The 13,230-nt window shown below is 35.7% G+C and overlaps 1 protein-coding gene across 1 annotated transcript; it reads left to right on the plus strand.

The window, feature by feature from the left end:
- Positions 1-3,575: 3,575 nt before the first annotated feature.
- On the plus strand, positions 3,576-10,746 carry LOC148407907 (C-C chemokine receptor type 3-like). The gene is made up of 3 exons (XM_088402041.1): positions 3,576-3,609; positions 3,768-3,957; positions 9,242-10,746. The coding sequence occupies exons 2-3, from the start codon at positions 3,779-3,781 to the stop codon at positions 10,092-10,094; spliced, it is 1,032 nt and encodes a 343-aa protein (XP_088258167.1). The 5' UTR covers positions 3,576-3,609; positions 3,768-3,778; the 3' UTR covers positions 10,095-10,746.
- The last annotated feature ends 2,484 nt before the right edge of the window (positions 10,747-13,230 follow it).

Consider the following 13,230-nt stretch of genomic DNA (forward strand, 5'->3'; position numbering starts at 1 on the left):
TTAAAGGGACAGTGTGTAAGATTTTGAGCGTTTTTCATTACGGACAGCAGGAGGTGCTGCAGCTGCTGCATTTACCATTATCAGTAGCTATAAGAAACACGGTCGCCTCCGGAGGAGTGCCACCCCCATGTAATATAATTTAATAATAACTAGATCTATGATTATATTTAAAATATACAGTTGCTCATTTAGAACACATTTATTTGCAAGTTTTTGAAATGTACAATTAATTAATTCCTTTTTGATGAAAAAAATTAAACACTGTCCCTTTAATGCTAGCCCGTAGCATAAGCAAATTAGTACCCTGTAGCAATATAAGAAAAAAAAAATAGTTTTTACTATTTAGCCTATATGTATGGTCGAACACATTTGGAAATGCATTAAAACATGTTTTTTCACTTTTTTTTAAATTAATTATTTTTTTTTTTACATGCATTTTATTTTGTTAAATTTTTAGCATTGTTCTACAATATACAGTACACATGCGTCTAAAAATCAAGTAAGTGAACATTGTTTATTGATTATTTATATGTTTATTTTATGATGCCTGTTGGGCATTATTATTATTTTTTTTTCTGATAATGATACCCTGTAGGAAGAATCAAAAGCCCTTATTTTTCCTATTTAGCTTCCAAAAATATTCCGAGTACGTTCGAACGTACTTGCAAATGCATTGAAAATACATGCAAACATGAACTTATTTAGACTAAATAGTACTACTAACATTGTTTTCGGGGTGTTGACTTTAGCATGCTATTATTTAGCATTTGACCTCATTTATACCCATACATCTAAAAACGAAGGAAGTAATGACATTTATTTGTATTTTTTATATTTTTTTTGTATTACTTTTGCTTTTTTTCCCGTGGAATTACTGGAATAATGCTCTGTTTTCACGTTTACGAATTTGCAAGTGCGTTCGAATGGATTTGCTAGTCAAAAAATGTCAGCTCCGTGCGTCCGTACATCAGATGACGATTTGTATGCGTTGCTGGTTTCATTGTTTTCTTCTCAAAGCTGTTTAGAACAGCATTACATGGTGCTTTCCAGGGTCTTTCTCAGATATTCCCAGCCATGGAGACAAACAGCTGCTATTTCAGACAGACGCAGGTAGCTGCATTTAGCATTCGTATTAGCTTCCCCAGACCAAAAGAATCGACGTTTTTATCTCCAGACATAGGCGGCAAAACAGTGCAGTTGTAAGAAGCAGGACAACTTTGGCTCAAACTGAAATGGTTTTGCCCCACATTGCTGCAGATTAAATTTAGTTGCCTTGTAACAACTGGCTTCTCTCTCAATTTCCCCAGAAAAGAGGTTTGGGACAAACATCAGCGCAAAACTGTCATTTGGAAGCGTCAAAAATGCCTTGTGGGATAACAAAACCTAACAAGCGCCTCTCTCCGGGGTTCGCGCATCAGGAAGCCGGTTTCTAAATGATGCTTCTCACTTTCATACGGTACATTTCAACTTGTCAGAGTTGCAAAGTTTCAAAGTAGTCCCCGAAGAATAGCGAACTGTTATCGGTTTTCTCGGCGTACGGATGACGTTCGGCACGTTTCTCACTATTCCTTGCTGCTGCTGGGTAAAGTATGTCGTACTCATCGTCGAGCCGTTGTTCAATTAAAACACTCACAAATTTTGACAAATTAGAGGTAAGATATTTATTAGAGAGAGAAAAGGCCCTATCTAGTGTATACTGTAATTTTCCAAACTCTTATTCATTGATAAACGATTACAATAATGTCACCGTACAGCAATACATTCCACACGCCTTTTAAAGATTTATTTTTCAAATGGATGAAACACCCGGCGAATAATTGAGACGGTATCTATTAGAGTGGCGGCTACTGGGGGCAAATCACAGATATTGATGTTTTTACCCAGAAGTGCAGCAGTTCAAGGAAACTATAGGAAAGCAAAAATGACACTCACTCTATGCCCGTAATTACTATTCTACTTTTGTACCAACAAATAATGTAGGCTTTAATTGGCGCCATTACCACAAGAAATTACCTGATGTGATCTATTATTATTAAGTGATCTATTATCTCAATCTAGCAAGTGCATTGCATTGGTGGAAAAAAAAAATCTTTTTATGCCTTTTCCTGCTGATGATGTTTGCTTTCCCTCCATTGATTGTACACTGTGACTGAGTTTGGAAATTATAATGGTGTTGACATTCTCAAACTTTGTCTTTAGTTGGTCATTTGTATTGTTTATGTTCTATGTTGGTAATGCAATGGTTTATGAACAGCCAATCCCTTGAGTTAGTTTTGCAAAATCTTAAGTGTATTTGTAATATATCCTGAAAAAAATATTAAATGTAATTGTTTATTTTGTTGGGCATTATTTAACTACAGATTACTAACTAAATGTTTGTTGATATTTGGAAGATATGTATCACTGTGTGTTTTAAATAAATGTGTTTTATATGATATTGTGTTCAAAAAAACTCTTCCACACAAACATCCATCTATTTTCAAGAGCCGCTTATGCTCACAAGGGTCCGCAGGCTTGCTGGCGCCTATCTCAGCTGGCTTCGGGCAGTAGGCGGGGGACACACTGAACTGGTTGCCAGCTAATCGCAGAATTCTTATATTATATCAGTTATGTATTAACAGAGATAAAAACAATGCACATTTAATGCTTCAAAATGGCGGGCTTACAAAATGACGATATTTTTCCATACACTCAACATATTTTGAGAATTATATAAGTCAAGTGGGTCATATTTGTCAATCGCTATGACAAAAAGTTGCAAATCACTAAGACGTGGAGCTAATTTTAGCAGCTAGGCGGCTAGCTTGATAATTGGTGAGCTCCCTAGCTAGCTGGTAGCTTTTGAGCTACCTATCTTCAACAAATTAGATGGACAGACAGATTAGATAGATAGATAGATAGATAGATAGATAGATAGATAGATAGATAGATAGATAGATAGATAGATAGATAGATGAGTAGCTAATTTCATTAGCTAGCTATCTTAGATACATAAGTAGCTAATTTCATTAGCACACTATCTTAGAGAGATAGATAGATATATAGATAGATGAGTAGCAAATTTCATTAGCTAGCTATCTTAGATAAGTAGCTAATTTCATTAGCTAGCTATGATAGATAGATAGATAGATAGATAGATAGATAGATAGATAGATAGATAGATAGATAGATAGATAGATAGATAGATAGATAGATGAGTAGCTAATTTAAGTAACTACCTAAAATAGATGAGTAGCAAATTTCAGTAGCTAGCTGTATTAGATAGCTAGATAGATTATAGTAGTCAGAGTACTAGTTGAATACCTTAGAATAACATGAAACTTATATATATATATATATATATATATATATATATATATATATATATATATATATATATATATATATATATATATATATATACACATACACACTTCCAACAATTGTATTTGAGTTTCAAAAACAAAACAACAGTCACACACAGGCATGTACAAAAAAAATCTGCATTATTCTCGGATACTTGCTTCCCCTTGCCGTCTGATTTATCATAGGGTGACTTGAAGTCACTGTGAGTCAGCTCGCTGCTTCGCTGGAGTCCTCCGAGTCAGACAACAAGGACAAGGCCAGACGGTAAGTCAGCTCTAGTTAGCATGATATTCATTCAAACAAATGTATGCCTTTTTCGCAAGAGGTCCCCTGAAGGTTATTTGTTTTCAAGCGGCGTTTGGTAGAACTCGTGATTTGCTCCCTCCTTTTGATATATTTTTTTTTTTTATTACTTCTTACAGTGAAGGTGAAGATGGAAACGACAACGTATGATTACGACTACGATAATTACAGCGATGAAGCGGCCACACTTGTTGCACCATGTGATCAGGATGTTGACAACTACGTAGGAGCTCAGCTGTCTATTCTTTACTACTTCATGTTTCTCTTCAGTCTTTTCGGCAATGGCCTTGTCTTGATCATCATCTATCGGTGAGTGGACCCCTAAGTCTAAACCTCCAAAATATTCATGCTCTTTGGCTACATTTTCAATCACGTGAAGAAAACTGAAGGTCACCCTCCATCTTGTTCAACATCTCTAGCACTGTTCTCCATTCAGCCTTTTGAAATCAAAGAAAACATTTGCAGGGAATACTAAAATCTGAGGTTGAGGGGTACAAGCAAATACCTCACAAAAGCCTTGATGAAAGGCCACTTGAAGCTGGAGGTTAAATTTTAGTTTGCATTTCAAGACGTATATTGCATCTACCTCAGTGATGAATATATATGATATCTCATACCCAGATCTCAACATTGATGTATTGCAGTAGAAGTGGTTTTGCATATGTTTGTTTACCAGCTAGGTTCATGGTGTCACTCATAGAGGTGTCCATTGCTGCTTCTCAAAGTATAATTTCCACTAATGCATTTCAATGGGCTAGTTATTGAACAGCAACGTAGCAGTTTATGTATTCTCGTGTGCGCAAAAAATATGACAAAAATATCTCCTAATTAGATCAAATAAGATAAGCAAATGTCAAGTATAAAGGCCTTACCTTGGACTGGACCACTCCACATTTTAGCATTTTACTCTCATTACATCTGACATAAGTGACGAGTGTTAGCCATAACGGTGGTGGTCTATATATGTTATTCAGAATTACCCCTCAAAGCTGAAGTTTGCCCTTGTAATTATCTTATCTAAAAGACATACAAACACAGTGCAATGACCTAGAGTATGTCCTTTCCTTGCTGCATCAAACTGAAGGATAATTAAAGTGATTCACAAAATCGTCATTGAGTTTCGAGGAACAGATTTTTTACCGTAAAACCATCATACCCTTTTAAAAATCAACTACTTCCTATAAACCTGGAGATGCTTTTGTTCGATAAGTCGTCTTCTCAACCGTATAATATACTTAGCACCTCTCTAAAAATGATAACATATTACCAACAATGGAATATTAGAAGAGTTTAAGTAGAAGTTGAATAATGTCTGAATTGTTTGCTAAGCTAACTATGTATGTTTCACCTAATAAACCCACAACCCGTATAATCTGGTCCGCCTTATAATGCAAGTTATAACCTCGTGCGCCTTATAATGTGCCTTGTAACCTAATGCAATTTATAACTCGATGCAGTTTATAACCGGCGAGCCTAATAAACGGGTGCGCCTTATAGCCTAGGATGCCTTATAAGTTTGACATTTCCAAAACCGACCTTTTTAATTGAGATTTTGCTTCATAATCCGGCGCTCTCGTCATGCTCCAAAAAATATGGCGCAATATTCAAATTCAGGGTGCGTCGCTACTTTAGGAACAAAAGAATCCAAGGGCTCCTTGTATAAAATCTCTCATTATTTCAGGACTCTGGAAAGTGAAAGACATTTAAGCAGTCTGAAGGCTTCATGTCACACATAAAATGGATGATTGCGGCGGTAACATGGCTCGTTAACACCAGGGGTGGGCATAATAATCGATTAATTGATCGTTAAGAATGTGTTCAATTGTGTGGAGTTGATTGTTGATTAATGGTGTCTTGAAGCATCCAATTGAGGAAAAATGAAGTGCTATAATTGGAATCGGGAGTTTAACGGTTCAACTCTTATTTTCAAGTATGTACCGCATACGAATTTTACAAAAGAAAGACTACGTATTTAGGTCAGCAAAACAGACTTGAAATACACTGTAGCAAAATAATGAATAAAGCTACCGTATTTCTCCGTGTTTTTTCATTTCTCCGAATTTGAAAAAAATGCGAGTATAAGTCTACTCTTGACTTTAGTGGTTTCACATATCATGACTGTCCAATCAAAACACATGGTGTGTGGTATTAAAATGAGCAAATTCTGGTACTTTTAGATGCATTTTTTCATCAAAAATCGAATAACATACTGTTGTGGTTATGGAGGGGAGAAGGTGGGCCGAAAACGAGACAAGTGCAAGGCAATGTACCCGAGCACAGATGTAAATGCTGAGACTAATGTTGCAACAATAAAACAATTAGAAGTTTCAATGCTTTATTTTCTGACGCAGTTGAATAGGAATTAATCTAAAAGCCCATCATCACTATCTGATACGCCAAATAAGCTCCTCCCATTTAAATCCCGATCCTTCCTGCTCGTTGTTTGCGCAAACATCCTCGTTACTCTTCCACGAGTGGTCATCTTCGGACCAGTCCAATTTGTTCGAACCGTAAGGCTTCCGAGATGATTTGCTGATCATCTTACTTGGGACGTTCTTCAACCAAGTGATGAGTGTGGTGCGTGGAAGGTTTTTCCCTCACCTGCCAACATTAATGCCAGGTTGTTCAAGCACACCCCCAAGGGCAATTTAAGCCATCTTTTCCTTTTCATAGTGTGTCAAAATCCATAGTGCAGCCTCATCGTTGGCAACAAAGAGGCAATAAGGTGTCGCTTGATGAAAGTGCATTTGAAAGTGCAAACACGCTAAATCGGATATATATTATATCAAATTATATATAATTTTAACCTTTGAAAACAACATGACTATTTTCACAGTCGAATTAATGTTGGTCTGTTTTGAGTTATGCGGGTATACGTCGACCCACACAATATGGGGGTTGAAGATTAGGGAGAAAAAAAAGACTTGTACATGGATAATTACGGTAATAACAATCACAGTAGACACTGTGAAAAGACACCAAGCATGTGATATTTCAGTGACACTTTTCCCGGCTTTCGCAACAGCCTTTTTCAGTTATTTGCTGCAGATTACTCACGTTATCCTTATTTTAAGCAAATAATAAACCAATTACCTGACTTCTTTGGATCGTAAACCGAGACTTCCTTTCCCGGCGTTCACGATACCTATGGTAAATTTTCTTCACTCATTCGCCCATTTAAAAAAAACCTTTGCCTATAATTTTCCAGGCTCATTTCTGGAGTCATTATTCTTGCCGAGGACAAGTTATTTCTATATTCTGGTGCAGTCTATGTACTTGACTTCATGGAGTCTTTTGTGATAGCAGTAGATTACAAAACTGTGGCTTCACCCCGGGGTTTGTTACTGATGTCAGCGCTCACTGTGGTTCTGCCATTAAATGCTGCTGTCTTTCTTGATGTGCCCGTTCAGTGTCTGTTTTTAGTGTTTTATTTTGCCCCTCCAGGACCTTATAAATGACTGTATTTGCTACGATCAATTTTTTTTTTTGCCTGGGCTCATTAATTTTCCAGCTTTCACAAATGCTTGCGTTTACCCACGTTGGATAGACTTCAAGGATCAATGTAATGCGAAACACCTTGGCAACTAAACGCCCGACAGGAACAAATTTGCTCGCGAAAAACGTTTGGGATTCAAAGGGAAGTTATTTATAATGTAAGATTACACAAAAAACAAAAACAACTGTAAATCGGTGTTACCCAGAAAGGTAAAACCAAATATGAAAAAATCTTAAGCAATGTAAAGCCAATTCCTGTTTTTTATTTTCAGCCAACAAGGCACACTTTGACTCTCATTGTTTTTATAATCTGGTACACTGTATAGTCCATAATTTTAATAAAGTTTGAATTATGTGTTGTACTCATTTTTCCTTAAAATGTGCGGGAAATGCGTTTTATAATGCAGTGTGGACAATATGGTGAAAATTTCCAAAACAGACCTGTTCACTGCAATGGCAATTTATAATCTGGTGAAAAATAAGGTAGTCCATTCCAGACACCCCAAAATGTTGGCAATTTAACTTTTTTTTTTTTACAATAAAAACACAAGCTTTAATAATGTAATATTTAAACCTCCTTGAAAAAAATGGCAAAATCCGAACTATTACATCCCACCAACAATAATACCGTGAGGATGAAACTGTCCAATTTATAATTGCTGTTTCATTCCATTTCATTGGGTTTTATTTATTCAGCAATAGTCACTATCTTAAGGTTACATTTTTATTTTCTGATAATTGGAAAAGGCTCATAGTCATGCATGACACCAACCAAGATTACAAAAACAGTGACGGCTGCAGTTAGCTTCAGGCATGCTTATAACCAAATAAATAATCGTAGCAGCATATTGAAAAAAAAAAAAAATCTGTACCTTATTTTTCTATAAGGGTCACGTTTCTTAAAAAATAATCAAGAGTGTGCTTTAAAAACAAATTATGTGGATGATGGCTTTTCACAAAAGTGGGCACTCTGTGGATTTACATTACCTGAGATGTCCGTCAGCCGGCCACTCCCCTTTTTCCTCCTGGAATATTTCAACTGACTTTGATGTTTATCTGCAATCAAATTCAGTTGAGTGAATGAACTAGTTTGGTTCAATTCACTACTTGTCATTTACAGCTTTAACACAACTGACTTTACCAGAGATTTAGTCCTGGTTTCAGGTTTCTTGCTGATGAGAGCATTCGGAGATGCGTTTCAAGTAACCAATGAATGCAGAGTAAATTTGCATTTTTTTTTCTCTGATTGACAGGGAAATGCAAGATAGAAGTTTTTTTTTTTTTAATTCCCTAAGTAAAGACATTGTTTAGTCAATTCAACCTCAGCAATACTTTGTTTCTCTTGTAGTGTATGTGACAGATGAAATTTAGAATTTTTTTTCACAAATGTCACTGAAACTGTCTTCTATACTGTACTTTTTGGGCAGGTGGTTATAAATGAGAACTAGCATCCACCATTTGAGAGTTTGTAAAGCATGACAATGCCGTCCAGTGGACATAATTGCTAATTGCACTCAAATCCTTTGCTTTAAACATGATATTGTATTATAGCTTGGGGTTGAACCCCTTAGTTGGCTTTGTTTTCCATGTTACACTTATATTACTATGTTGTGTTTCAATTGCAGTGCAACTCTAGTACCACCGAACTTTAAGTGTAAGTACTAAAACAGAAAAAACAGTCCGTATGAGTGCAGACAGAAGTAGACCAGCGTCTGAAGAATGACGGACCAAGAAAAAAAAAGAAATCAAATGTTGCCAGGTTATGTCGCCTTATGACCTGGTGCACCTAATAAACGGTGTGCATTATAGACAGTTCTTATAAATAATGCGTTTTATAACTGTCCCACTTTAAAACCGGTGCACCTGATAACAGATGCATGTTATGACCCGTTGTGCCCTATAGTTACGCCTATGTAGCTCATTGTTCAAAAAATGCGGTGAGTTTTTCATTGTGTTAGCGTAACACCGTTGAACATTATACAAAAACTAGGACATAAAATAATTGAGGTTTTTGGAGTCCAATTTTTTGCACGTGTGACAAACCACATGAGATGTTTATCATGGTCCATCATCACTGATTTTGATCTGGTCTTTCCAGGTTCGAGAAGGTGACTTCTGTTACCAACATCTTGCTGTTAAATCTGGTCATATCCTCACTGATCTTCATGAGCAGTCTCCCGTTTCTCGGAGTCTACATGCAGCTCTCAAACTGGATCTTTGGAAAAGTTACGTGCAAGATTGTCGGGACCGTCTACTATCTGGGCTTCTACAGTTCCGTCCTTTTTCTTACTCTTTTGACCTTTGACCGCCACCTTGCTGTGGTTTACTCCTTGGGGACTTCTCGGATGAGGAACCAAAGATACGCGTTCGTTTCCTGCTTTGCGGTGTGGTTGCTCAGTAGTTTGGCATGCATTAAGCCCATGATTCTCCACACGACTTTTACCAATTACATTAACAATAACACATACTGTCAAGAATATCCTGGAGACTTTTCTTCCATAAATGTATCACAGATAAGAATATGTTGGTTTTACGTCCAGCTTATAGTTTTCTTTCTTTTCCCCCTGGCGGTTATTGTTTACTCCTATTTCAGAATCGCCGTCACCGTCATATCATCAAAGTTGTTTACCAAGTTCAAAACGGTCAAGTTGGTATTCGTTATCGTGCTGCTGTTTTTTATATGCTGGACGCCGTTCAACATTGTTCTGCTGATACACGATGAATCTCCGAATTGCGAGCAGGCGCGGAAAAGAAACTACGCACTTCACATTACACGAAATTTCGCCTTCGTTTACTTTTGTATCAGTCCTATCTTTTATACTTTTGTCGGTAGAAAATTCCAGACTTATTTTAAACAGCTGGTAACGAAACATTTCCCCAAGTCAAAGACGTATTTGAGAAACTCTCAATACAGCAGAAGCAATATGTCAACTAAAAGTACAGCGTACTAGTTTTTAAGAATGGGGAAAGTTTGCATTTTCGAGTTTCTAAAGCAACGTAAAAAATGTTTGCTAATAACAGTTAAAGAAGGAATTTTTGTTATTTTTTAATTGGGTTCGAAGTCAATGTGACCCACCATGTTTAGTCGTTAAAAACCCCCATCTAGTTTCCATTTTTTATATATGTATATAGCTCACAATAACATAGTGCCCATAAAAGCCGTATAAAATTATAATTTGACGGTTTCATCAGTCAAGAAATAAACCACATTGCTCAACTATCACTTCATGCTTAACCTAGAAGGTGGCCAGCAAAATTCTAATGAAGAAATATGATTTATTTATTTGTTATATTAACATTTTAAACAGGTAGTTGGAATCACTGTGGGGTGACTAAATAAAGACAGAGTAGATATGCTTTCCAAATATAGTGGATGACAGAAAAAAATGGCTATGTAGAGAAAATCTTCTGCTGCATTATTACTTTCACTTACAATTTGATTAGTGTGACATTTTGTTCCCTATCATTTGAATGAAGTTGAATTCAAGTAATTTTCGTAGAAGATATAATGCTGAGGGAAAAAAACAAGGTCAAGGAAGGATTTTGTTATTAAAACAATAGTTTAAGAACAAACAGCCATTATTGCTGCGTATATGCTTGCTTGTGGCCTATTAGAAGCTAACAAACAAACATGAAAAAAATATGTTCATTTGTCCATACCTGTGATTTAGTATGAATAGTTTTTGTGTGTTTTTTTTTTAATTGTTGTAATTATTTTGCTCCAATATATTGATATTAAAATTCGTATTATAGATTGATTTTTGTAATATAACACTTCACCATGTTTGCTATATTTAATTACTTGTTTCACAATGTAGATTTTTCAAGGTCTTTGGTTCATAAATATACACTTGGATACCAAATTGATGCCCCATTATTTTCAGCTAAGAAATACATACTTTAGAAACTATATACAGTATATATATATATATATATATATATATATATATATATATATATATATATATATATATATATATATATATATATATGTGTGTGTATATATGTATATATATATGTGTGTGTATATATATGTACACACACACACACACATATATATATATATATATATATATATATATATATATATATATATATATATGTATATGTATATATATGTATATATATATATATATGTATATATATATATATGTATATATGTATGTGTGTGTGTGTGTGTGTGTATATATATATATATATATATATATATATATATATATATATATATATATATATACACACACACACACACATATAAATACACATATAAATAAACACAAAATACAAGTACTACTTTTTATGAACACGTTTTTACTTTTCAACATTTCAGGAAATGACAATCTGCGGTCCTAAAGGGCTGATACGTGTCCTTGGGCATCATTTTGGTGACCACTGATAAAAACAGTCTTGCCCTTCAAGAATTTAGCGCCACGGCACTCAAACAAGCTGCCTCCCTTGTGTAAATAATACCCGTGTTCATCACCCCAACTCTAGTGGCAGTAATTCCAAAGAAATATTACAACCTGGACCAAGATTAGTTGCGAAAATATATAGCCTACACGACAGCAGCAAAAAAGAATTTATGTCACATCTCCAAGCATACTGTTGCCTTTCATTTATCACTTTCCCATTGTGTAGTCCCAGCATGAGCTCTGATTTAAAACAGAGGTAGATCACCAGCAGAACTACCCTCCAGCCTTCGGTGGCTTTAAATCCCTTCTAGTGAGCTTCACACCATGTATGCTGGCTGGTGATAAACTGTTCGCCTAAATTTCTTTCTTCCTCCACTTGTTGAAGAGATAGGGAAACGGTGAAATAAACGCTTGCTAAATGAACCGAGTATTGCTTGAAAGTTTGATTTGCCTTGTATCTTGTGTCTTTTCCGCAATTGGTAGGAAAGAGGAAATGCGATTGTGGCCCAAAGACACGTGGAGGTATTTTTAAGAAAAAACACAAAAGCGGCATTATGTCGCGGGGATTGGCTTTGAGTTATTGAGGAAAAATTTGAAATTTCTACAGAGATAACTACCTGAAGATCTCGGGTTTGGTTTCCCAGCAGCCGATTTGCAAAGTATTTATACTTTCCATATTTGAGACAAATATTACTGCAGTACACATATTTACTTAAATCTTTAATAAAATAATTATAAATAAATATTTTTCTACAGAAAAATATTCAACTTAGTATCCTCTTTTGAGATTATTGTAGAAAATATGTGTGCACAAAAATAAATGGACAGGTAACGAGAGGTGGCACATGACAAGTTGGGTCCAACAATTTAGTATGTGTGGCTTTTTACATTAGACATTGAACATAAAATTTGTTTGATCAACATATATTTTCCTGAAACAATACAATAATTATTTTTAAAAGAATTTTGCTTGTTTTTCCATTTTTATTCAAAATCTCAACTTCCCCCTGAAGTTCCCTCAAGTGTCCCCACTGGTACTCGTACTCTCATTTGAGAACCACTGATCTAAATCATCAGTATATCATTAAATAAGTCTGATTTTGTTAAACTGCATCACAAATAAATTACATTTGTGTTTTTTACATCTTGCGTGATCATAGCAGGAAACACTTCTCGTTGAAAATCTAACTAAAATAGGCATCTGTCATAACGTTTCACGGCCCACCCATAGACCCCCACTTTACCAGTATTTAACTCTGGTCTGCAGTTTAAAAAAAAAACAAAACAATAACCGCCAAGTACACTGTCCCCCTGGGCTCCAGTCAGTCAACTCCAATAGTAGTCTGTTGGAAGTCATCCAGCATCTACAGCCATTTCCTGTGCCAGTCTCCTAATCCAACAGCCCCTGAATTTGTCAGCTCGCCAGCGCACACGCTTCCAAGTAGTAAACAGCCAGACTGCAACACTAAGCTGTTCCGTTTTTACTGCGTGATATTGACTCTACATACCTCCGTTTAGTTTTCCTTTGAGAAAAGGCTGTGTATATGCTATTGATGACAATGTGATGCATAACAACTGTCCAATGAATATCAATGCTATTCTTGTAGTAGCATCAGCGTCAAATACGAAGAGAAAGCGTGGAATGAAAAATTGCACAGCAACTTTTTTTTGGGGA

The sequence above is a fragment of the Hippichthys cyanospilos genome, chromosome 19, assembly GCF_059441005.1.
Source record: "Hippichthys cyanospilos isolate Australia breed blue-spotted pipefish chromosome 19, RoL_Hcya_1.0, whole genome shotgun sequence".
NCBI classification, from domain to species: Eukaryota; Metazoa; Chordata; class Actinopteri; order Syngnathiformes; family Syngnathidae; genus Hippichthys; species Hippichthys cyanospilos.

Excerpts from the sequence above, each read along its gene's own strand:
- LOC148407907 (XM_088402041.1), top strand. The coding sequence starts at position 3,779 with ATGGAAACGACAACGTATGATTACGACTACGATAATTACAGCGATGAA. Across the intron at positions 3,958-9,241 it reads GTCTTGATCATCATCTATCG|GTTCGAGAAGGTGACTTCTG; the intron begins GTGAGTGGACCC and ends TGGTCTTTCCAG.